The sequence below is a fragment of the Garra rufa genome, chromosome 17 (assembly GCF_049309525.1).
Source record: "Garra rufa chromosome 17, GarRuf1.0, whole genome shotgun sequence".
In the NCBI taxonomy this organism is placed as follows: Eukaryota; Metazoa; Chordata; class Actinopteri; order Cypriniformes; family Cyprinidae; genus Garra; species Garra rufa.
Window position 1 is genome coordinate 9,305,583 of NC_133377.1, and position 27,194 is coordinate 9,332,776.

The 27,194-nt window shown below is 34.8% G+C and overlaps 1 protein-coding gene across 1 annotated transcript; it reads left to right on the top strand.

Annotated features, from left to right (window-relative positions):
- The first annotated feature begins 449 nt into the window (after positions 1 to 449).
- On the top strand, positions 450 to 26,218 carry sacm1la (SAC1 like phosphatidylinositide phosphatase a). The gene is made up of 20 exons (XM_073821421.1): positions 450 to 496; positions 4,760 to 4,857; positions 10,111 to 10,185; positions 10,293 to 10,420; positions 13,621 to 13,770; positions 14,258 to 14,317; positions 14,397 to 14,430; positions 17,002 to 17,103; positions 17,187 to 17,272; positions 17,365 to 17,451; positions 17,580 to 17,648; positions 17,737 to 17,816; positions 19,404 to 19,502; positions 19,601 to 19,739; positions 19,983 to 20,052; positions 20,143 to 20,215; positions 20,290 to 20,383; positions 20,468 to 20,560; positions 20,749 to 20,806; positions 23,377 to 26,218. The coding sequence occupies exons 1-20, from the start codon at positions 468 to 470 to the stop codon at positions 23,511 to 23,513; spliced, it is 1,761 nt and encodes a 586-aa protein (XP_073677522.1). The 5' UTR covers positions 450 to 467; the 3' UTR covers positions 23,514 to 26,218.
- The last annotated feature ends 976 nt before the right edge of the window (positions 26,219 to 27,194 follow it).

The following is a 27,194-nucleotide window of genomic DNA, read 5'->3' on the forward strand; positions in this document are numbered from 1 at the left end:
CTCATAATTATGATTCTTTTTTTCCCTCATGTAATGGAAATTAGCCATAGTGCATAAGAATTATACCTAAAACGATTGAGTCTTGAGTATGAAATGAATATAAAAACAGGTTACCAATACGCTTAAAAGCATTGTTAATGCTTAAAAAAAGCAAATAGCTATATCTTTCATAGACAGACCTAGTGCATAAAATGATACAAAAAAACATTTTTTTTTAGTTTGTTATTGTTGTTCTTGTTGCGAGAAATAAAAACAGCACTGCACTGAAGTTCAGTAACACAAAACGAAAGGGGAGCGGTGGGGAAGACATCTCAACACTGTCAGGAAAAAAATGTTTAGGGGTTCTTTAGGGTTTTTTTTTTTTTTTTTTGGTAACCTGCACTGTGACGTCTCGACCGGAAAACGCACCTTCCAATCGCCACTCCCACATATACGTCACGACGGATTGACCAAACCCGGAAGTGAAGATGGCGACCGCCTACGAGAGGTTCAACCTGTAAGTTGAAACTTTTATTTGAGAACAGCGGCAGATATAACCACATACAGCGCTCAGTTTCGCTTTAATGAAGGTCAGCTCTTTTATTGCCAGCGTCTGTGGGCGCTGTCAGGAAAGTGTGTTTGCCTTTACAAGGCAGTTTTCTGTTTTGGTGGAAGCTGCTCTGGCTTAAGCCGTTCAGGCACTGCTCTGTTTAAATTGGCTGTGTACCAAAACCTACTGAGTTGCATCTAGACAGTCAGCATGTAAACGCGAGAGACGACTCTTTTTACTGCATTACGACAAGAAAACGCGCTTGTGATGTACCAAACGCTGTTTAGGTAGCTCACTGGGTTGTTATAGATTGTTTACAGTCTGGACAACACCTGCTTTCTTATTTAAGTGAGTGTAAATTGCATATAGTGGACTAGGGTGTTGATTTTGAGTATGCGTTAGGATGCTGAGCTGTTTGAATGCTTGCAGGCATCAGTGTTAAACGTAATTCTAGCTATAAAATGAAGGATAGAGTCTATGGCATACTGTACAATGATGCACAATTTATATCTTGTTATTTGATAAATTGTGCAACTGTAGTCGAACCACTGAAAGGGAGGTGAAGCTGAATGGAATGTCTCCAGCCCACACCTTACATCAACATGATACTGAGTTATCAGACGCTCAAACACTGATATGAGTTACAGTGGTGTGTTCTGAGTCACTGCCTTCTGAACATGTACAGTAGTTCTGAGAACCTAGATTGTTTTGCACTGACATTATTAATCATGACAATTCAACGGATGGAAATGAAAATTTGACACTTGATGCAGCGAAAATGTTTTTTTTTTATTGTTTTACGGAAATAAACTTTTCTGTTTAGCCTAAAATGGAAACTGAAGTTAATTTATTAACTAATTAATTGTTTAGGTTTATATGACAGGTAAAAATATACAGTACTGTGCAAAAGTTTTAGGCCACTAGAATTTTCACCACCGAAAAAATGTTCTTGTATATCTTTTTCTGTAGTGTGTCAGCAGGAAATATCAGTTTGCATTTCCAAATATTAATTTTGCAATAAATTGTAATAATGCAGTGAGATTTTTGTTTGCACAAGGAGTCTGACAACAGCCAGTGCTCCACACAGAGATCTGATCCCATCATCATCCAGTCTGTCTGGAATCACATGAAGAAACAGAACAAACTGAGACAGACTAAATCCAGAAGAACTGTGGCAAGGTTTCTTACCTACCTGCAAAGCTACAGTACCGTTGAAAGTTTTATTAGACGCTTGTGTAAAAATGCTGAAAAATAATTTCATAAATAGATTTTATTTATCCAATAACTTCTATTAAATAAATTAAACAAACATTTGGTGAGACCATCCTTTGAGTTTAAGCAGCTTTTGCCATAGACGCACTTGCTCAAAATTATTTTTGTTTCTTTGTAGGTAGGTTTCTTGAAGCATCTTGGAGACGTTGCCACAGTTCTTTTGAATTTAGTCTGTCTCTGTTTCTTCAGTTTTTTTCATGTCATTTCAGGCAGAGATCAGATCTCTGTGTGAAGCACTGGCTGTTGTCAGACTCCTTGTGCAAACAAAAATCTCACTGGATTATTAAAATGGCAAAATGAATGTTAGCTGATATTTTCTACTGGCACACCACAGCAAAAGATAGAAATAACTGACTTAACACCATGATTTAGCTGGTGAAAATTTAAGTGGCCTAATACTTTTGTACAGTACTGTATAGCACAGTACAAGTTAGTTTTTAAAGAAGTCTCTTAGGCTCATCAAGGCTGCATTTATTTGATTAAAAAAATCTAATTGATTAAAAATACAGAAAAAGTGTAGTATTGTGAAATGTTATTACAATATAAAATTCATCAAACAGTCTTGAAAGAATTTACTCAAATGTTTTAAATATTGATAATTAATAATAATAAACCATGTTTCTTAAACAGCAAATCAGCATAATAGAATGATTTCTGAATGATCATGTGACACTGAAGTTGTTTTACTGATGTCTTCCTTCAGTTTAAACAATGAATGTTTACACGAGACAACATTTTTAAACATAGACAATGTTTATTCATATTCTGGCTGAATGTTTTTGGTTGCTAATATTTTGTTGCGTCACTTAGATTTTTTTAATCAGTGTGTCAGAAACTTGCTTCATTTGGCCTTTCAGAGTCTTTTCACTTTAAAAATCCTACAATAATTAATACTACCATTTACAATTAAAATTTTTAATTGAGTTTTTTAAATTTAAGTTTTACTTTTAGAATTAGTTATTTTTTTGCATAACAGTAATAATGAATTGTGCTTATCATAATTGTCACAATGTAACAAAAAGTTTTGATAATTATAATTATTTTCTAATTTAATAAGAATTCTCTTCATTTAGCAAATATGTATGTATAAAATATAAAATATTATTTTTTTATTATTTTTATTTAACATACACTACCAGTCAAAAGTTTTTGAACAGTAAGATTTTTTTTTTAATGTTTTTTAAACAAAGTGTCTTCTGCTCACCAAGCCTGCATTTATTTGATCCAAAGTACAGCAAAAACAGTACAATTCTTAAATATTTTTACTATTTAAAATAACTGTTTTCTATTTCAATACATTTTAAAATGTAATTTATTCCTGCGATTCCAAAGCTGTTTTTAAAAAAAAGTTTATTATTATTAGGTTGAAAACAGCTCAGTAGAAGTTTTTCAGGTTTCTTTGATGAATAGAAAGTTCAGAAGAACAGCATTTATCTGAAATATATATAATGGTATAGTGTGGAATGTTACAGATAAATGCTGATCTTTGGATCTTTCTATTAACCAAACAGTCCTGAAAGAATTTACTCAAATGTTTTAAATATTGATAATTAATAATAATGAAACATGTTTCTTAAACAGCAAATCAGCGTAATAGAATGATTTCTGAAGGATCATGTGACACTGAAGACTGGAGTAATGATGCTGAAAATTCAGCTTTGATCACAGGAATAAATTACATTTTAAAATATATTCAAATAGAAAACTGCTATTTTAAATAGTAAAATATTTATTTAAAAAATGCACTGCTTTTGCTGTAAGTGAGCAGAACAGACTTACTGTTCACAAACTTTTGACTGGTGAACCAGACATATTAGAGTCCTTTAGAGAATTACCATTATGCTTAGTAAATACCAAAATATAAATAATTGTTTGTATCTTGCTTTATGTAATTTGCCTGTTTTTGTAAAACGGAAAAAAAAAAAATAGAGATACAGTAAGCCCTTCAGTTTTACGAATGGCCTCTTGCACAATAAACAGAACATTGCCATTGTTATTACAGCTGATAAAAGCTTGTCAAAACTATAATGACATAGTTTATAATAATCCAGAAAGCCTTGTACCACATTATGTTTGCTAAGACTGTTTACTGTGTTCATAATTCATAAAGACTGTGATTTGTCATACACCGACTCTAGACACAAATCTTTAAGGGATGTGAATTTGCCACCACTGTAGCAACGAAACAAAACAAACATCTGTGTTGTCTTCACTTGCGTGACCCGATCAAAAGACATAGAGCATTATAAAAATACCAAATAGTGTTACATCTATGTGTCATAAAACCAAACTCTGAGCAACCAAGTAAATTTTGAAATTTTGAGACGGATTCCATAGACCTATGATGAGGTCATGGTTAATGGGGCAGAGGTTAACCGTGCAGACGCCGCATGCTTTCCTATTTGCAAACTCATCAAGCGTTGCACAGAAAGTGGCTGCTCAGCATTTCGCTAAGGAAGGAAGACTCCAGCCATTAAAGTGGGACAAGCGACAATGATGTTACTGAAACAGACTCTCAATCTCCTTACATTTTGGAAACTGTTGCAATCCGAGCTGTAATTTTCTCTAAACTTTATTTATAATTGTGCACGACCGAAAGTGAAAAGCGGTTCTGATTTATGGCATTGCTGAAAATCTGTTCTCTCCAGATGGTCTGAGATGTAAATGATTTTCGAGCTATTATGTTTCTGCCGCTGTTTTGTCTTATTGATATCATCACCACTCAAAAGCTGATTGTGCTGAATATACAATTTCTTTATTCAGTGCTGTTTATCACATTCATAATAATCACAAAGGCATTTGCTTCTCTAATGCAGCTGTCAAATGCTTACCAGCCAAACCCTCACCTCTTGTTTTATACAGGAAAAACCTGTGTGTTTACCAGCACAATGAGAAAAGTCTCTGTTAAATCAGAAGGAGTTGAAAATAAAAAACTCTATTTTCTGTGTTTTTTCATAGGCATGCAACACCTGAGAAGTTCTACATTGAGGCCTGTGATGATGGAGCTAATGATGTGCTGGTCATTGATAGGGTCTCCACCGAGATGACCCTCGCAGGTACAGTCTACAGACCACTAATAAGACTGGAAACCAGTATTTCATTGTATCTTGAATGCAAATGGCCCATTTTATGATTACAAGATTTTTTATTAAATAACTAAAAGAGATAGTTCACCCAAAAATGAAAATTCTGTCATTAATTACTCACCCTCATGTCTTTCCAAACCCGTAAGACCGTTGTTAATCTTTGAAACACAAATTCAGATATTTTTGATGAAATCCAAGAGTTTTCTATGAAGGCATTTTAGTGCCATGTAAACAAAAAAAAACAAAAAAAATAGAAGATTATGAGATTAAAGTCATACAATTTTGAGAATAAAGTTGGAATTACGAGAATGAAGTCAAAATGTTTGAAGAGTAAAGTCAAAGTGTTTGGAGAGCAGTGTTGGGTAAGTTACTCTAAAAAAGAAATTTATTACTAGTTACTTATTACATTTTCAACAGTGTAATTAGATTACTGTACAAATTACTCACTTTAAAAAGTTTTTAATTACTTATCATTACTAATTACCTCCTAAATCCTATATCAACCCTGACAAATTAATGGTACAAGAATAGAAATGAAACGGTTCTTTGAAATAAATTATAGATAACTGCATTAATTATTCTGGTACACTTTGGATTAGGGTCTAATTCTCATTATTTACTAACTATTAACTATGACTTTTGCCTTAATATACTCCTAATTACTGCTAATTAATACTTGGTAAAGTAGTTGTTATGTTTAAGAATTGGGTTGGATAAAGGATTTAGAATAAGGTCTTGCAGAATAAGACATAATATGTGCTTTTTCCGTAATAATATAATGCCAATATCCCAGTAATATTCATCCTATTGCATAAGTAATTTTAATTAAATTACAGAAATTTTAAAAATAAGAGAAATCCTTTACTTGGTAACTAGTTACACGCAACACTGTTGCAGAGTAAAGTCGAAGTGTTTTGAGAATGAAGTCATACAGTAAATGATTGGTAGTAATATTTAATGTCTTCCTTTCATTATTTGTAGTGCTCCAGCCACCCAGTAATCGCAATCATTTTGTGCTTTGTTGATTTTAATATAACAGTTCAGCAGTTTTATCACGAAATACAAATTATAAACGTGTTTTTCCTCTTTATTTCAAGTTTATAGCGCAATATAAACGTAAAGGAACATCAGAGGGAATGGAACAAAAACACTATAGCTGTATAGTTTCATTATTGTTATCGTAAAGATGACTGATTCACATGCCGCTTAAACTGAGTCGAATACAGCGATCTGTCACACCACATTAAAGAGCGTGAAAAACACATTATTGTAATAGACATATTGTTTGTATTTCACTATAAAACCGACAGATTTTTAAAGATGAGACTTTGGAATTTCTGCCACTGCTCCCAATCAGGGCCATTTGCATGGGCAAAAGGCTAGAATATACTCTCAAAATATTATAAATTTAATCTCGTAATTGCGACAAATTAATTCACATTATTTTAACTTTATTCTCAAAAATATTTTGACTTTATTCTCGAAATATTTTGACTTTATTCTCGAAATATTTTGACTTTATTCTCGAAATATTTTGACTTTATTCTCGTAATTTTGACTTTATTGTTGAACTATTTCGACTATATTCTCAAAACATTTCGACCTCATTTTTGTGATTTTGACTTTATTCTCGTAATATTTCAACTTTATTCTCAAAACATTTTGACTTCTCATAATTTAGATTTTTTTCTCAAAACATTTCAACTTTATTCTAATCATTTTTACTTTATTCTTGAAACATTTAAACCTTATTCTCATAATTTTTACTTTACTGTTGAACTATTTCAACTTTATTCTCAAAACATTTTGACTTTTATTCTCATAATTTAGATTGTTTCTCAAAACATTTTGACCTTAATCTCATAATTTTGATTTTATTGTTGAACTATTTCAACTAAATTCTCAAAACATTTAGACTACATTCTTATAATTTTGACTTTATTATCGAAACACTGCGACTTTATTCCTGTAATTTTGACCTTATTCTCATCATTTTCATTTTATTCTCATAATATTTCGACTTTGTTCTTGTAATTTAGACTTTATTCTCTAAATATAATTACCTTTATCTCATAATCTCTAATTTTTTTTAACGTGGTACTAAAATGCCGTCATAGCTTTCCGACCCTACATAGACTGCAATGTAATTGACGCATTCAAGGCCCAGAAAGGTAGTAAGACCATCATTAAAATAGCCAATGTAACAGTGGCGGCTGGTCCATAGGGGGCGCTGGGGCGCCGCCCCCCTCAAGTTAGCCAAGGAAGAAGACTACTAACATGTTAAAAATAAGTTTAATACATATTGCAAAATAATTACGAAATTGCATTATTTTGTCATACTATTCGACTGGTTGTTATGTTAGCACCTGTTAAAAATAAAAAAAATCTAAACTGTTTTTCGTTTGTTTGTGTATGCGGGACGCCGGCCAAATGGGTGTCTATTAGGTCTGTAAATTTTTGAAACGCATGTGACTTGAGGCTGAGCTCTGATTGGCTCGTTACAGATTGTCCTCGGGGCGCAGAGCACTGCGCCCCAGACCCTCCCACTTCAGATCTTAGCCAATCAATATTGTTTTTATATACTTTGTCCTCATGGGATTGGAGCATTCTCGACTGTCAAATATGTGCAATATCTTTTCCGAGATGAAAGTAAATTTGATTTTATCTTTCACAAGCCGTTCAAATGAAGAAATATGTATAAATAAATACAAAAATAAATAAAATAAACGTACGAATCATGGAGCTTGGATAGAGTTTGCTTGCTAGATGCGATGTAAGTCATGGCTTTTATCGTTTTCATTGTTTGTTATTTCAAAGTCCTGTCACCGAAGCGTTGTGGGCAGCTACACAGAAAGTAACTGTAACAATGCAGTTTAACTCAATCGTCGGGGTACAGGCAATATGTTTTATGTAAATGTCTTTTTTCAAGTAAATTGTGAGTGTTTATGTTAATATTAAAATAGATATATATAATATAGTGTTCCTTCTTTAATTGGACATACAAATATATTGTCAATACCATTATAATTAGGTCAAAACAATTAATGGTCTACAAGTATTTGGTATTTACAGTTTTTGCATAACAGTTACTTTTATTGGACTATATAAAACTTTATGAAAATTAATTTATATGCAATGTTTTACTACAAATCAATTTATTTTCACTGTCTTTAAACTGAGATTTATCCTGTGGCTCCCTCGTGTGGATAACATTAGTATTATGGCCTTCATCTCTGAATCACATTCATATAAATGGCTAATATTTTTTTGGATGATTACAAATGTTTAATGATTACTTTACTGATAATAAAGCCTGTATTAACAGTGTGATTCATTTTGTGTGCGCCCCCCTAAAATGTTTTAGCACCAGCCGCCACTGCAATGTAACATCAGTGGTTCAACTGAAATTTTTTGAATCTACAAGAATACTTTTTGTCAGTCTTCAATGCACGTTCATACAAAAAATATTCTCATAGATTTATAAAATTACAATTAAACCACTGATGTCACATTGACTGTTTTATCAATGTCCATACAACCTCATAACTTTGACTTTATTATTTAAATAGTTTGACTTTATTCTCGTAATTTTGACTTTATTCTCAAAACATTTTGACTTTATTCTCAAAACATTTCGACTTTATTCCCATAATTTTGACTTTATTTTTGTAATATTTTGACTTAACTTTCTTAATTTTGACTTTATTGTTGAACTATTTAGTCTTTATTCTGTAAACATATCAACTTTATTCTCGTAATTTTGACTTTATTCTTGAAACATTTAGACTTTATTCTCGAAATATTTCGACTTAATTCTCAAAACATTTTGACCTTATTCTCATAATTGTGTCTTTTATTGTCGAAACACTTTGACTTTATTCTTGTAATCTTGACCATATTCTCTTAATTTCAATTTTATTCTCATAATATTTCGACTTTGTTCTCGTAATTTCGACTTTATTTTCTAAATATATAAACTTTAATCTTGTAATCCACGTAAAAAGAAAATCTACATTTTTTTAATGTGGCACTAAAATGCCATCATAGCTTTCTGACCCTACATAGACAGCAATGCAACTGACGCATTCAAGGCCCATAAAGGTAGTAAGAACCTCATTAAAATAGTCCATGTGACATCAGTGTTTCAACCGTAATTCATTGAATCTACGAGAATACTTTTTGTCAGTACACTCTTAAAAATAAAGGTGCTTCACGATGCCATAGAAGAACCTTTTCTGTCTAAATGGTTCCATAAAGAACCTTTAACATTCTGTTTCACAAAAGGTTATTTGTGCGAAAGGATGTTTTTCAGATTATAAAAAGGTAAGAAAGATATGGTTCTTTAAAGAACCTTTGACTGAATGGTTCTTTGTGAAACCAAAAATAGTTCTTCTATGGCATCACTGTAAAGAACCCTCTAAAGCACCTTTATTTTTAGGAGTGTATGCGACATGAGAGTATGATGCACATTATTTTTGTTTTCTTTGTGTGCAAAAAATATTCTCATAGATTGATAAAATTACTGTTGAACCACTGATGTCACATGGACTATTTTATCATTGTCCTTATAACATTTCAAGTCCTTTAACGTGGTAGTTGCAATGCTGTCTATGCAGAGTCAGAAAGCACTCAGGTTTAATCAAAAATATCTTTTATAATTTGTGTTCTGAAGATAAATCTTATGGGTTTGGAACGACATGAGGGTGAGCAATTAATGACACCATTTTAATTTTTTGGCTGAACTAACCCTTTAAACTATATTTCAACATGTCCCAAATTTCAGCAACATGGTTACTAAAAGTGAATAGAATAATAAAACGGCTCATTTGAAGTATAGTTTGTCTTCCTGAGGCTGGCGATGAACATTTTCTGAAGGTTAAGCACCTCATTTCTCTGACCACGTGAAAAAGTACAGTGAAAGATTTATAGTCTGGCCAGCTGTGATCTGACATTTATGAACAGCTACAACTTATAAGAGATTCAGACCTTTCAAAGTCTACAGGCATCGATGAAAAGTTATGGCAGCTATTTAGACTTTGTCGTACTTCTGTTTTAATGCTGACCTCCTTGCAAAGTGACATTTCATCAATATTGTCAGCATGACATTTTAGATTTGAGGTAGTTGCTGTGCTCTTTTGTAAAAGGTGTATTCCAGGAATAGCACAGTACAGATCTGTTATATCCTCTCATCAAAGTTACTATCATTTTTTTTTTCTCTTGAAGGTGTTAAGGACATCCCGCCGTCAGGTGTAACCAGGCCCATTTGTGGAGTCATGGGAACTGTTCGCTTGGTGGCTGGTAGGTTCTGTATTATTACGATGTTCCGATTCTCAATAGAATTCGTAATGTTGATTATACGACATATACTTTGATTACCATGACGCATGATTTTTTTGTTTCTGCAGGGATGTACCTCATCGTCATCACCCGCAAAAAAAAAGTGGGCGACCTGTTTGGCCACACTGTGTGGAAAGCGGTGGAGTTTGATGTGATTTCTTATAAGAAGACCATTTTGCACCTCACAGATATTCAGGTCATCAAAGTCCCTAACCTCAACTTTCAGTGTATTGCTGATGCTTGTGACACCTTAGGTAGAAAGTGGTTTTTAAAAATGTCATTCTTTGTTTGATCAGTTGCCCAGGGCGTCTCTAAATCGTAACCGAAGGTTTCCTGCCCTGAACTTTTAGCCTTTTTTCCATTTACAACTTACTCAGAAGTGCTTTAAGAACAACGCAGCAGATTCCCCTCATTCTTGTGAAATTGGGTGCACTCATACAGTAAATTTTTCATTTGAGCCCACGCTCTGAGTGCACTGATATCTCATTACAGTGTTGTATACTTGCTGCATTATTTAGCAAGGATAAGACTTCGGCTGAAATGGCCTTGGATGCAGCCTGAGTAGAGCGGTGTTGGACACGGGAAGTGTTTCGAGTTGAAACAAGTACGTGAGAGGCTTGACTGCAACCAACTAGATCATTAACGTACTCTTATCTGGAAGTGCAATGCAAGCGCATGAGTTCTGCAGTGAATGCATCTTGGTTTCATGTGCTGTTTTGTTCCAAAATGTGACAAACCTTGGCAAAATGCAAGTGTGTTTTGCATTCTCAGCAATACTTAACTATTTCTCTCTGGCCTGGATGGAAGTGCCACACGTTTACTAATCTGCTTTCCACCCTGATTTTTGCATGGAAATGTAAGCCTTGTGGGCACAGAGTTGATCAGAAGGGAATAACTGCAGTGAGATGAGTTTGCGTACGAAGGCAGATGGTTCTGCTGACTAGGTTCTTTTGGGAGAACCTGGGAATCAGTTCAGGTCGTTCCTGTTCCACTCCATTCCCAGAGCCAGAGCTTTAGTGGATAGTGATCCTGTTACTGCAGAAAGGGTATGCTGAGATTGAAAGGCCTGGCATTGGATGAGAGCTTAGTTTTGGCATCTGCACGTGGACCAAAGCTTGTTTTCAGTAGTAGTTTTCAAGTAAGATTGCTGAGTGTTGTGTGATTTGAATACATGATATGATTTGCCTTGAACTATTAAGACTTTTTGAGAATGTCAAGCCCTTTAACTCACGTCAGTCATTGCTTAGTAGTTAGTTGATGAGATCATAAGTGTTCATGAGAAAGGAGTTTAGATTTGGCCTATATTAATCTGTGTATCGTTCATTCAGTCCTTTTTTTAATATTGAAAAAAAATCATGAGAAAACTGCTCCTTTTTAATTTTTTTCATTTAAAAACAAACAAACAAACAAGAATTCAGCTTGTTTTTTGTTTTGGCTTTGGTTCAGGGAGAAAAATGAAGAAACATCTTGAAAATAAATAAATCGTCCACATGTAGCAATCGAGTATTCAAGCTGTATATTCACTTTTCTCCTCTGAAGAAATTTTTTTTTTTTTGAAAATTAAAAAGGAGTCACTTTTTCATGTCTTCATTTTCAATATTAAATCAAACAATGACTCAATTATATTGTGATCCAAATTTGCCAACTGTCAATTATAAAATTAAGCAGAGAGATTTATTTATTTTGTTTGTTTTAAAAATGTCATACTTGAGATATTAACATTGTTTATTATTGGTAGCATTATTTATAATTATTAACAATGATACATTTACAAAAATAAAATAATAATGCAAATGTAACTAATATATTTTCAAATGATTTTATGTATTATTTATGGAAGCCCATTTCCGCCACTCAGTCAAAAATAAAAAAGGTCATTGCAACTATTTATCTCACAATTCTGACTTTATTTCTCGCAATTGTGAGTTTATATCACCATTGCGAGTTATAGTCAGAATTGCTAGACATAAACTCACAATTCTGAGAAATAAAGTCAGAATTGTGAGATATAAACTCACAATTGTGACTTTTTTCATAGAATTGCAAGTTTATCTCACAATTCTGACTTTATAACATGAAATTGCAAGTTATTAAGTCCGGATTGTGATATTTAAACCCAAATTCTGAGAACATATCAGATTTCTTTCCCTTCAAAATTGGACTTTATAAAAAAGTCAGAGCACGGAAAAAATTAGAATTGTGAGTTTGTGAAAGCCAGAATTGTGACTTTTTATCTTTCAACTGCAAGTCTGTATTGTGCAATTCTGACTCTTTTTCTCGGAATTGTGATTTAAACTCACAATTGTGAGAAAAAAAGTCAGAATTGTGACTTTGTATTACGCAGTTCTGGAAAAAATGTCAGAATTGCAAGATATAAATTCACAATTGTGACCTTTTCTCAGAAATGTGAGTTTATATCTTACAATTCTGACTTTATAACTCGCAGTTGTAAGAAAAAGTCAGAATTGCATGAAAAAAGTCCGAATTGCTAGATATAAACATGCAATTCTGAGAAATGAAGTCAGAATTATGAGATATAAACTTACAATTGTGAACTTTTCTCAGAATTGCAAGCTTATATCTCACAATTCTGACTTTATAGCATGCAATTGCAAGTTATTAAGAATTGTGAGGGATATAAACTGACAATTCTGAGAACATATCAGTCTTTTTTCCCCTCAAAAAACTTGCAATTGCGAGTTTATAAGGATTCTGAGAAAGTCAGAGCGTGAAAAGGTCAGAATTGTGACTTTTTATCTCAATTGCGAGCTTGCATTTCACAATTCTGACTTTTTTCTCATAATTGTGATATAAACAAACTTGCATTTGTTGCCATTCTGACTTTATAACTCACAATTGTGAGTTTATATCTTGCAATTCTGAACAAAAAGTCAGAATTGTGAGATATAAACTCTATAACTATAAAAGTGTTGCAGGTTTAATCTTTATAAAGTCAAAATTTTGTCTTTTATTAACCATTTATTTTTTATTCAGTGGCAGAAATGGGCTTCCATAATTATTGCTTAATTAAAAATATACTATAGATTTATATTAAAAATATATGGAATATACATATAAAGCATACCCATACTTAAATAATCTGGACATTGTCAGAACTACTTTTTTCAGTAGGTTATTTTAAACACATTTTATTTAAAATATATTGTAATATATATCAATATCGACCATTGTTGTAAGTTATTGGTTATATTGCGAGGTTTTAATGTAAAAGTAATATTGCTTACCCTTTCTCATCCCATTTCCCCATCTTGTCATTTCTTTACTTTTGCCAGTAGAAAAAGTAAAATGAAAAAATACTAAAATAACCCTAGTCTTCTTTCTGTTCACATCATCTATTGCCGATAATCTTATTTGATGACTGTTTCCTTCTCACAGATGCAGGACAACAAGACGTTTCTGTCTATGATCAGCAATGTACTCAACACAGATGGTTTCTACTTCTGCACGGACTATGACCTGACCCACACCCAGCAGCGGCTGTCCAACACCAGCCCGGACTTCCAGGAGATGAGCCTGCTGGAGAGGGTGAGCAGAGCAAAAAGACTGGGAGATGATGAGGGCAGAAGAGAGTCAGAGCAGTTTGAAGTTTTAGTGGCTAAGAGAGAAAGAGAGCACAGCAGGGTGCAGGCTGTCATCAGCGGCACATACAGAAGGCTGGTCAGCTCATTGTCTCAAACTGAATCCCTTATTTTACAATAAAGGGCCGTCACAGGAGATGTGCTGTCTCTTTGTAAGCTAGATTTGCAAAGCTCTTGTTTTACAAGAACGCTTGCTGACATGCGGGCTCACACTGTGTTTTCCCTCATTTTGTTTTTATGTTTTTGAAGAAAGAGTCTGTGCTCTGCTTTTGGATCTGGCTTTTGACACAGTTTGTAATTTTGCAGTTGTCTATCTCTTTTCATAAAGTTCAACTTCAGAGTGTTCAAACTTCTTGAGTACATTTGGTTACACTATTCATGTATTAGACCCTTCAAAACAACCGTGTCTTGTCTTGAATCGTTTCTCCACACAGGCAGACCAGAGATTCATGTGGAATGGAAACCTGTTAAGAGAAATAACTGCACAGCCTGAGGTATAAAAATATATCCGATTCAGAAAACATTAAAAATATGAGTAGATCACACATACTAATTCACAGATTCCCTTTTCAGCTCCATAAATTTGCTTTTCCTGTCATCCACGGATGTATCCTTTCAGATGTCATGTTGCTCAGTTTATAGGGCTTTATAAAGGTTTTGACACAAATTTCATTCAATTCTGATTCAAAAGCTTGTGATTCGATTCGAGTTGGATATATATTACATCAGGTTAATAGACAAATCATTTCTTTTCATAAAAATGAGAATCGCTTAAAATCAAGAGATCAGTATTTTCTACCCAGCTCTATTACTTCATTTATCCTTAACTGTCCGAAGGAGAAAATTATGAAGTGAGAGCTGTTTCTGTTCAAGATGACAGTATGTAACTTATGTTTTTATTTATGACTGTTATAGTGCCAGCTGTGGTGCGATCTCCCTGAAACTTTTCAGGCTCGTTTACAATCACCTGTCGCATATGCTCAGCAGGTTTTGTGAAGTTTTGAGGGTTTTTTAGGCTTTTGGTCATATTTGAAAAGACCCCTTCTCAGGCCCCGTATAGCTTCCCAAAGGATAAATTTCAACATGTTTTTGATCATTATTGACCTAGAGAGTCCAGAGCCCTGTGGTTTTTCCAGACTGAGCGGAAAACCTAGGACTAGTTCGCAAAAGTAGGTTTTGTCAGGGTGTGTTCACAATTGTAGTTTGGTTCGTTTGGTTCATTTGGTCCGGACCAAAAAGAAACATGTTACATTTGGTCCTGGTCCGCTTAGCTTTCACACTGGCATTTTTGACAGCGAACCTAAAAGCGTAGTGATACGTTCACAACATGATTGGTTGGGTTGAATGACGTATATTTCATGACGGAGCTCACTGAACACTCCAAACAAAAGAAAAACGTGCATTCGATTTAAAGTGGTGCTGCTGGTGCATGACATCAAGGACTCATTCTCTGATGGGTCTGCTCAGCACCGCTTTAAGTCGACTACACCTAATGCCGTCTGTTGGACTAAGTGCGCTCATTGTTGCGTGCATATGATTTTATTTTCACCACCTGCAAACTCACAAAGAGCTCATAAATTGCACTTCCTCTTTGCTCTGCTCATTTCGTTTTGTATACACCGCTTCATCAAATCATGTCACATTTTATTACTTCCTGTTTTTGGTTTGTTTAGAAGTAATCGGTCCATGTCGTGTTTTTATTTCAATCGAAGCACACCAGAGTTCGTTTGGAAGTGGACCGAGATCCATTTTTTTTTTTTTATCAGTCTCAGTCCTCTTGTTTTGGTGCGCACCAGGGTTTGGATTACTCAGATAAACCGCACTAACAAAGCAATCACACCAGAGTTTGTTTTAATCGAACCAAACATGACAAGTGTGAACACACCCTGAATCATTTAAAAAAACGGTTTGATTGACAGCAGTGGTTCTAGAGACAAAGTTGTTCGAAACAAGAAGGTCTATCATACGATACAGATATCGCGTGTATGTGCGGAAAACCGTGCAATATACAATAATTTACACTCTCAAAAAATGCGATACCGCCCCTCAGCGGCCGAGTTATTTTACATTTCTCACAGATCTTTGGGGCTGTGAGTCAGAAAGGCCCACCGAGCTTCGTTCCGCTCGACCACCATTAACCTTGTCTAATAGGTGCTCAAACTTCCAAAGGTTCCTTTTGGCGGTGATTTTTCATGTTGATAGGACAAATGGTTGCCTAATTATAGCCATTTTTATGTTTTAACCTTCTTATAGAACCACCAAGTGGTGTCCTATGACCTCAGCTTGAGCTCTTACACAAGTGTGCCAAGTTTGGCAAAGATATCTCATTACGTTCAGGAGTTATAGACATGCTAGTAGAAGTGGCCCTGCCCCCTTATAATGTTTTGGCATCCCTTTGCCACGGTGAGTCGAAAGTTCAACTTTTTTTTATAATTATTGATATTCACTCTCCAGAGAATCTTTCTGAAATGTTTTGGTTCCGATCAGGTGAATAACTATTTTGCAAAAGTAGGTTTTGCGTAAATTGCGGAATACTCAAAAATTTCACTCCCAATTGAATCTGTTTGTGTTTTTTCCGACATGAGCCAGGGATTCAAATGACATAAGACACTTGAGTCTGGTTTAAGAGTTATGAGCAATTTCATACTTTTGATTGCTGTAGCACCCCCGTTAGGCCGATTGGGGCGAGCCTCAGTCATGTTGTAGGCGGTACGACTTACGATTTCGTCTGCACAATCAGTTTTACATGGAAATCGCTCATCTGTAACCATTCTAACAGTTATAATAGGGTTTCAGCGATACGCACTTGAACCCCTGATAACTGTTTTTTTTTTGTTTTTTGTTTTTTTTGAGCAGCAAATCAGAATGTTAGAATGATTTCTGAAAGATCATGTGACTGGAGTAATGATGCTAAAAATTCAGCTTTGACATCACAGGAATAAATGACATTTTAAAATATATTTAATTTAAAAAACTGCTATTTTAAATAGTACAAATATTTCAAACTTTTAGTGTCTTTACTGTACTTTGGAACAAATAATAAAAAAATGCAGGCTTGGTGAGCAGAAGAGACTTCTTTAAAAGATATTTTAAAATTCTAAAAAAAATGTTTGACTGGTCGTGTAAGTAGTAGCTGGTATATGTGTGTGTGATATTGAGGCTTAACCCATTGCTTCAGATATTGTGATGAAACCGTGCTGCATCAACGGGAAGGTCTTTGAGTGGATCCTCATCTCTAGACGAAGCTGTTTCAGAGCTGGGGTCCGATATTACGTCAGAGGTGAGATCCATTCAAGCATGTGTATATATATATTCACACAGTGGTCTTCGCTGCAGATATTACAGTTTTCCTCTGTGCCTCAGGCATTGACTCTGAAGGACATGCTGCTAACTTTGTGGAGACAGAACAGATAGTCCAGTACAATAATGGCAGGGCGTCCTTTGTGCAGGTTGTTGACCTCTATTACAAGAATATTGTTTTCTGACCTCTCAGAATTCACCTCAGAAATTTAATTTGTGCTCTATCACTCTCCTTACACAGACTCGAGGCTCCATGCCCTTTTTCTGGTCTCAAAGACCCAACCTGAGATACAAGCCCAAGCCACAGATAAGCAATGACACCAATCATGTAAGAGAACTTATGCTGCTGCACCATATTTTTTTATTATTATTTCAATTATCTGTGGATGAAAAACATCTATCTGTCTATCTATATATCAATCTATCCATCTATCATCTATCTATCTATCCTTGCAGATGGATGGATTCAGGAGGCATTTTGAGTCACAGGTTCTCATTTATGGCAAACAAGTCATTCTAAATTTGGTGAGTAACCTCTCTTAGCCCACTTGTACAGAAAATTGCGGTTGATTGTCATTAGTCACAGAGGTTATGATAATTGCTTTGTCTGCAGGTGAATCAGAAAGGATCTGAACTGCCCCTTGAACAGGCCTTCGCAAAAATGGTTAACGGCATGGAAAACGGACTCATCAAGTACTTCAGCAGTTTTTTTAATCCCTACAGTTGCATATTAGTGATTTTGCTAAAGCAATTACTATTGCTCATACTAGGAATATACTTTGAACAAATCCTAAAACAGTATTAAAGTACATCACTTTTTGTGCTACGAACACAAATGATGTCTCATATAATGTAGCCTGTTTAAGAGAAGCATGCTTTTCTAAGTGATCAGAATTCAAAAGTGTGGTGTGAGTAATATTGTGAAGTATTATTAGAATTTAAAATTAATGTTTTCTATTTGAATATACAGGTGAGGTCAAAAGTTTACATGCACTTGCAGAATCTGCAAAATGTTAATTATTTTACCAAAATAAGAGGGATCATACAAAATGCATGTTATTTTTTATTTAGTACTGACCTTAATAAGATATTTCACATTAAAAGTTGTTTACAAATAGTCCACAAGAGAAAATAATAGTTGAATTTATAAAAATGAGCCCATTCAAAAGTTTTTTGTATTGATTCTTAATACTGTGTTGTTACCTGAATGATTCACAACTGTTTTTTTTTTTGTTGTTGTTGTTGTTTAGTGATAGTTGTTCATGAGTTGTTTTTTGTTTGTCCTGAACAGTTAAACTGCCCGCTGTTCTTCAGAAATAAGAACCCTTTCCAACAATGACTATGATTTTAAAATTCATCTTTTCACACCGAGGACAACCGAGGGACTCATATGCAACTATTACTGAAGGTTCAAACGCTCACTGATGCTCCAGAAGGAAAAAAGATGCATTAAGAGCTGGGGAGTGAAAACTTTTGAAATTTGAAGATCAGGGTAAATTTACATTATTTTGTCTTCTGGGAAACATAGGTATTTTCTGGAGGGCAGTTCTAAATGAACAGAAAATATGATATTTAGAGTAATAAGAAAAAGGTACACATCTTTATTCTGTTCAAAAGTTTTCACCCCCGGCTCTTAATGCATCATGTTTCTTTCTGAAGCATCATTGAGTGTTTGAACCTTCTGTAATAGTTGCATATGAGTCCCTCAGTTGTCCTCAGTGTGAAAAGATGGATCTCAAAATCATACAGTCATTGTTGGAAAAGGTTCAAATACACAAAAAAAAAACCCTGGAGGGTTTTTCTGAAGAACAGCAGGCAGTTTAACTGTTCAGGACAAACAAGGGACTCATGAACAGCTACCACTAAACAAACAAACACAGCTGTGTATCATTCAGGTAACAACATAGTATTAAGAATCAAGTGTATGTAAACTTTTGAACGGGGTCATTTTCATAAATTCAACTCTTACTGTCTCTTGTGGACTATATGTAAATGTCTTTTATGTGAAATGTCTTCTTCAGGTCAGTGCTAAATGAAAAATAACATGAATTTTGTATGATCCCTCCTGTTGTGAAAAAAATAATTAACATTTTGCAGATTCTGCTGGTGTATGTATACGTCTGACCTCAATTGTATGTTAAAATGCAATTTATTCCTGTAATGCAAAGCTGAATTTCACAGTGTCACACGATCCTTCAGAAATCATTCTAATATGCCGAGAAACATTTCTTATTATTATCATCATTGTTGCTGTGTAGTGACGCTTGCTTCTCTTTTAAGGTACATAGCATTTGACTTTCACAAGGAGTGCAGTAAGATGAGATGGCATCGCCTCCAGATTCTCGTTGATGCCGTTTCTGACATGCAAGACGAGTTTGGGTTTGTATTCATTTCTGTACCTTTTTATAGGAAAATCTGTGGTCTCTGATGTTGTCACTGATTGGCTTTGATCTGGTTCTTGAATGCTGATTCTGCAGGTACTTCATGGTGAGCTCAGACGGGAAGGTGACATCCGAGCAGTCTGGAACCTTCCGCAGCAACTGCATGGACTGTCTGGACCGCACCAACGTCATTCAGAGCCTGCTGGCCAGACGCTCCCTACAGAGCCAGCTACAGGTGACGCCACATCACAAATAGCATGTCTGACGCATACTAACTGGAGGTGAAGCAATTGAGGAAACTTACGCATTAGAGAAAGCTGACTGGCTGTAACTTTGCCTTTGTGTGGGATTTTTTTTTGTCAGTGAGGGCCTCTTGCTTGAAATTTGATGCATCATGTCTGTTTAGGAAGTGATTGCTAGGGATCAATAATGTGGTTAAATATTGATATGTCATCACCTTGAGCTGTTTGTATTTCAGAGGATGGGTGTCCTCCATGTTGGCCAGAAAATTGAGGAACAGGCTGATTTTGAGAAGATTTATAAGAACGGTGTGGTGATTTCAATCGAAATTCTGAAGTACAAACAATTCTAAATAAAGTCAGAAAGCTAATTATTTTCCTTTTTTTTTTTTCTCTCAGCGTGGGCAGACAATGCCAATGCTTGTGCTAAACAGTACGCAGGAACCGGAGCCCTGAAAACCGACTTCACCAGGTAATTCATCCTAGATTCCTTTCAGAATATGCATTGTGTGCGTCCACCATTGTAACCTTCACCTTTGACCTCAGAACCGGGAAGAGGACTCAATGGGGCTTGGTAATGGATGGCTGGAACTCAATGATCCGTTACTACAAGAACAATTTCTCAGATGGGTTCAGACAAGTGCGTATGAATTCTTTGTCTTTATGTCTTTCAATCACACTCCGTTTGCTGTGGTGAATTTTAAGTAGTTGATTTTGCTCTCAGGACTCCATCGATCTCTTCCTCGGGAACTATACAGTGGATGAAACCGATGGCTTGATGCCTTTGCACGTGCAGAAGGACTGGAAGTTCCTCTTGGTCAGTGGTTTTCCCATATTGCTTGTAGTAAGAGAGAATTCGAATTAAAAGAGGTCATTACTGTGAAAAAGAGAAAAATGTACTTCTAGCTGCTTCATGCTGTCCTAACATTGATAATTCAACACCACCAGCTGCTGGTCATTCCCTGCTTATTTTATATTCATATGTCTCTGTAATTTCTTCTGCAGCTTCCTGTTATTATGGTGGTGGCGTTCTCCATGTGCATCATCTGTCTCCTAATGGCTGGTAAGGTTTGACATTATAACACTGTGAAATAAAGCAATAGGGTCAATGACATGACACTTTTGAAAATTGATATGTTGTAAAAGTACAATCCATTGAACGCGCTGTACTTTTGTCCCTCACAGCCTCATTTTTATTCCTGTCAAAAATTCAATATGGTGCTACTCTGACTAAGGTCTATTAATTTATAAAAACAAAACAAAAACACATTAAAATGCATTAACAAATGCAGTGACTTGAATACACCTCTTTTATGATGTTTTTTTTATTTCTAAATTACCATTTATTTTGATGCAAATCTCCTGATATCATAAATAAGAACTTAAAAATGTTTTTGTTTTATTTCTAAGAGCTTTTTAACAAAGCTTCTTTTTAATATTTAAAAAAAATAGTATAATCAAAGTCATATGGTGTAATTAAAATGTAAAAACATGCAAGAATTAAAAAAAGTAAAACAGGAAGACATAATTATATCACTTAGAAAAAAGTCTCTGCATTACTGCAAGGTTAGTTCAGGTTGTAAAATGTCATGTGGTGCTCCCCAAAAACGTATATACACTACCAGTCAAAAGGTGCTCACCAAACCTGCATTTATTTCATCCAAAGTACAGCAAATTTACTATTTAAAATAACTGTTTTTATTTTAAATATATTTTAAAATGTAATTGATTCCTGTGATCAAAGCTAAACCTTTAGCATCATTACTCCAGTCTTCAGTGTCACATGATCCTTCAGAAGTCATTCTAATTTGATGTTTTGCTGATCAAGAAACATTTTTTTATTATTATTATTATCAATATTTAAAATGGTTCAATATTTTTTTTCAGGATTCTTTAGTGAATACAAAGATTAGCATTTATCTGAAATAAAAAGCTTTTATAATGTTATACACTATACCACTCAAAAGCTTGGAGATTTTTTATTTTTTTTTTGGAAAAGAAATTATAGAAATGATGCTCAAGGATACTCTAAATTGATTAAAAGTGATAATAAAGTTGGCGCCGATGGCCTTGTGTGTTCGAATCCCGACTCGAGGACCTTTCCCGATCCTGCCCCTGTCTCTCCCCCACTTTGCTTCCTGTCATTTCTGATCTGTCCTATCACAATAAAGGCAAAAATGCCAAAAATAAATCTTAAAAAAATAAAAAAAGTGATAATAAAGACATGTATAATGTTACAAAAGATTTCTATTTCTGATATTCTTCTATTTCTTTTGAACTTTCTATTCATCAAAAAAAAAAAAACTGAAACAAATTGCTGTTTTCAACATAATAATAAAAATATATGTTTTTTCTGAGTAGCAAAAATCTGTATTGTAGAATGATTTCTGAAGGATCATGTGACTGGAGTAATGATGCTAAAAATTCAGCTTTAAAATCCCAGGAATAAATTACAATTTAAAATATATTCATATAGAAAACAGTTTTCTAAATAGCAAAAATATTTCAACATTTTACTGTTTTTGCTGTACTTTGAATCAAATAAATGCAGGTTTGGTGAGCAGAAGAGAGTTCTTTAAAAAAACATTACAAATCTTACTGTTCAAAAACTTTTGACTGGTAGTGTATTTAAAATCTTTAATGATTAAGTACACTCACATGCATTTAATGTGTAAAAAAAGTGTTAATTTTAATAATATTAGTTAATATTACCACATGATTTAATGTGTGAGTCATTACATTAAAAAAAATAAAAAAATTCCACTTGAAACCAGTATGAATACATTTTAAAGGGAACTGTGTGTATTAAGACTTGTATGACTTAATATAACATAAATAATGTCTCTTACTAAAATATGTAGTAAAAAAACCCATGAAAAAGTTTTTTGTGTTTTTTTTAATTCGATGATGTGAAATAGTTGCACTCGGTGAGCTACTGGTGATACCAGTTGCTATTTTTACAAAACACAGTTAAATAAAATACTAATGTGATGCTACATTGTGCAGCTTGTGGTTGTAACTTTCAGTCGAAGGGCAACAAGAGAAGCGATGCAAGTCTGCACTGCTTTCCTAGTGATAAGAAGAGGACAAAAAAATGGGAAGATGCCTGTGGATGAATAAAACTTTCTAAAGACCTGCGTCTTTGTTCTCTCCACTTCAGCCCTGATGCTTTTGGGGCTTTAAGTAGACCACAGCTACTGAAAGAACTTATAAATGGCAGAGACAAGAAACTCTAGATGCCATTCTGGAAGGATGTAAACATGCCAACACTTGCAGCCCTAAAAGGAGTTTCTCAGTGCAGATTTCACTCAATATCCGGGGCGTTTAGACTCTTTGTGAGGACAATTGATGGTGCGGCATTTGGTTTAAGCCTAAGTTTATATCCATCACCACCTGTAAGCTCTTTCAGTAGCTGTGGTCATGATATCAGTATTTTATTTGTTACTGTCGTCTTGCGGTAAAAATAGCAACAGGTAGCACCAGTAGCTCACAGAGTGAAACCATTTTACGTCAGCGACCCACAAGAGACATGCGTTACAATGATTTTAATAATTAAGGGTTCCATTACTGTTGCTTCTTTGGAAAATGTACATTTCGCTTGTAAATATTAATGCATCTGGTACTCTCTGTCAGGTGACACTTGGACGGAGACCCTGGCGTATGTGTTATTCTGGGGAATGGCCAGTGCTCTTACAGCCGCTGTCATCGTGGTCAACGGACGGGATTTTGTTGATGCACCGAAGCTGGTCCAAAAAGAGAAGAAGGATTGAATATCGAGACCTCCTTTCTTTTGCTCTCTCCGTTTCCTCTTTATTTTCCTCTGATACTGACCTGCTCTCCACACTGTCCTTAAAGGAGTTGTTCACTTTCAGAACAAAAATTTAAAGATAATGTCCTCACCCCCTTGTTATCCAAGATGTTCATGTCTTTCTTTCTTGAGTCGAAAGGAAATAATTTTTTTTTTTTTATGGAAAACATTTCAGGATTTCTCTTCATTATAGTGGACTTCTATGGTGCCCCAGAGTTTGAACTTCCAAAATGCAGCTTCAAATGGCTCTAAACGATCACAGCCGAGGAAAGAAGGGTCTTATCTAGTGAAATGATTGGTTATTTTCTAAAATAAATTACAGATTTTTACTTTTTAACCTCAAATGCTTATCTTGTCTAAGTCTCTATGTACTCTGTGTAGAGATATAATATAAAGTATATAAATTGTAAATGCTTTTAGAAAATAACCGATCGTTTCGCTAGATGAGACCCTTCTTCCTCGACTGGGATCATTTAGAGTCCTTTGAAGCTGCATTTAAACTCCATTTTGGAAGTTCAAACTTGGGGGCACCATAGAAGTCCAATATATGGAGAGAAATCCTGAAATATTTTCCTCGAAAAAAACTAATTTCTTTACGACTGAGGAAAGAAAGACATGAACATCTTGGATAACAAGGGGGTGAGTACATTATCTGTACATTTTTGTTCTGAAAGTGAACTAGTCCTTTAAATGTCTTCAACATAGCAAGCATTCCTGTTTCCTGCTCCTATAGACAGAGCCTCTTTGTATTACCGTATAATTTCACATCAGTTACTGTCCGCACTACAAACTTCCTTTGAATCATGGGACGTGGTGTCCGAACGTCACAATACTTGCATCAGTTTAGAATTGCACATGGGTTGCACAACATCTCCAGCCTGTAAGTGCATTGTGGACATTGCGTCTTACTTCAACGACTGCTGCGTTGTTACTCTTTGGTGATCAATCTAAATTGATCCGTTGTGAAATCAGAGTTATTGTTTTGGCTCTAGAGCTTCTGGTTTATGATATTGGACACCAGGCATGTGGCCATTGACAGATCAATGAAGGTCTATTGTAATTAGATTGTTACGCAAGGGAGCGTTACAGGATGCATTCGTGGCTCAGTCCTCGGTTATTACCATTTCTGTCCTCTCAAATCTGTGCTCGGTTTTATTTTCAGTTGTTTTTGCGGTGGCAGTTTGGGTTTTAATGTGGTTTCCTTTTGTTCTGCCAGCATATTTATGAGTTTGTGTTTCTCATAAATGATAAAATTAGACAGCTGTGGGACGCACTAGGGGGAGCGAGTGGTATTAAGCACTGTTTCTTTATGAGTTTACAGAAAAATGTGAACAGCACTTTCCTGTGTAACTTCTTTATGTCTCTTCGAGGACCAATGAACACTAACAGATATGACACGCATAAAGTGGCTCTTTGACTGCACTTCTCTTCAGTGTTTCAATTCAGTGGCAGTTCATTAGACACAAATAGACTTCTATCAGAATAGCTGTCAAATTGACTCTTTTAATTGAATTCCCTTAAACTATGCTGACAATTCAGAAAGCATTCGCTTTTAACTAAATTATTTAGACGAGTGGCTTTCATGACCGTCATATAGCAGAAAAAAACGTCAGTTTTATTCATGTTCACATGCATGATGGTGCATTTCAAAATGCCTTACCTTTCACCCACCAATTTCTTTTTATTTTGACAAATTTAGCAAGGTGTTTTTGGGATTGGGAGTGGGCACTGATATATAAATTACTTTCAGGTCTTCCTTTAGAACTGAATGCTCATTGGTTTGGTTGAATGGTGACAAAGAATGTAGATTTTGATGCCTTTATATGTGTGTTTTGTAGTCATCTGCAGATGATAATGCAAGACACACCTCAACGGGAGATTGCAAATGACAGTTTCATTAAATTCATATGAGCCGTGTTTCTTTGTGCACAAAGATGAAGAGAATATGCAGTACTTGGAATAAAAATGGCTGGATGGAAACAACACTGATAATTAAATCCTGTATGTTTGATGTTTACCTGTATAAATCTGATGTGTAAACTACATTGGGAAGAAATTAAGAGAATTTATAAATATATATATATATGAGTGTGTCATTGTAATAATGTACTGTACAGTGTAGTTTACAACAACATAGCTTTAGCACTTTCTGGTTGAGTTATTGATCAATCGAAGTGACGTTACTGATCACATTCTTCCATCATGGGGCTTGATGAATAATGCTTTCATTACCCTAGAATATGAACCGTCGTCGTATTTCCAGGGTGCACTTGGGTTGAAGTGTGTTAAATGACATATTATCAATATTAATTGTGTTTTTGCACTTGATCCTGACAGTGTTTTAAATCCTGTTTAATCCTCTCTCTCATCTTGTCTATGCCTCAACATTACAGTTGAATTTCTGATTACTGTGCTCATTCAGTACTCACCCATGATTTCAAGGGAATCGTTTGTGAGACATCTGTTGTCTTTAGTGGTCTATCAGTCCTTATCAGTCTCAAACCTCTACAGTTCTCATGAAAACCGCATTGACTATTGCTCATAATCTAGGTATTGTTTGGTTTTGATCATTGAGGTGTCATTTAATATGTTTTAAAAGATATTTCAACCACTGTAACTGGTTTCTTGATGAAATCATGTTTAATAAATTCTACCTGTAAAATGCAACTTGTCCCGCTTCTTACTGATGCAAAGGCTATTAAAGGAGTAGTTCACTTTCAGAACAAAAATTTACAGACAATGTACTCACCCCCTTGTCATCCAAGATCTTCATGTCTTTCTTTCTTCAGTCGTAAGGAAAAAATTTTTTTTGAGGAAAACATTTCAGGATTTCTCTCCATACGACAGACTTCTATGGAGCCCCAGAGTTTGAACTTCCAAAATGCAGCTTCAAATGGCTCTAAACTATCACAGCCGAAGAAAAAAAGTGTCTTATCTAGCAAAAAAAAAAAATTACAATATATGCTTTTTAACCTTAAATGCTTGTCTTGTCTAGCTGTCTGTACTCTGTGTAGAGATTAAAAAGTATGTAAATTGTAAATGTTTTAAGAAAATAACCAATTGTTTCGCTAGATAAGACCCTTCTTCCTCGGCTGGGATCATTTAGAGCCCTTTGAAGCTCCATTTTGGAAGTTCAAACTCAGGGGCATATATTATACTTTCGGTATAAACACAAAGGCCCGGTTTCCCAGACAGGGCTTAGACTAAGCCAGGATTAGACCATAGTTCAATTAGGACATTTAAGTAATTTTTATAAACATGCTTAGAAAAAAACATTACTGGTGTGCATCTTGAGACAAAACAAAGGCACTGATATATTTTAAAATCAATCAGTGCAATTTTATTTCAGTTGAAACAACTCAGACTTACATTTTAGTCTAGGACTAGGCTTAAGCCTTGTCTGCGAAACTGGGCCTTAATGTCTACACTGTCCTACAAAGGCAAAGTGCAGTAACTACGCCAACACTGAAACTGAGAAAAATGCCTCATCATATATGGTATTAGTTTGGCTTTTGTAGTTACTGCAATTTTGACACTCTCGTTTCTCTGAAACTGGACAAAATTGAAACAGGAGACTTTGCCACAAGACAAAACAGTTGTCACAAAGCCCATTTTAAGCCTTAACTCAATTTTGACCAAATGT

Bases quoted from the DNA above. Each gene is read 5' to 3' on its own strand.
- sacm1la (XM_073821421.1), top strand. From the start codon at position 468: ATGGCGACCGCCTACGAGAGGTTCAACCT. The intron at 10,421-13,620 runs GTCATCAAAGTC...TCCTTCTCACAG, and splicing joins TGCACCTCACAGATATTCAG to ATGCAGGACAACAAGACGTT. The intron at 17,817-19,403 runs GTACTTCAGCAG...TTCTCTTTTAAG, and splicing joins ATGGAAAACGGACTCATCAA to GTACATAGCATTTGACTTTC.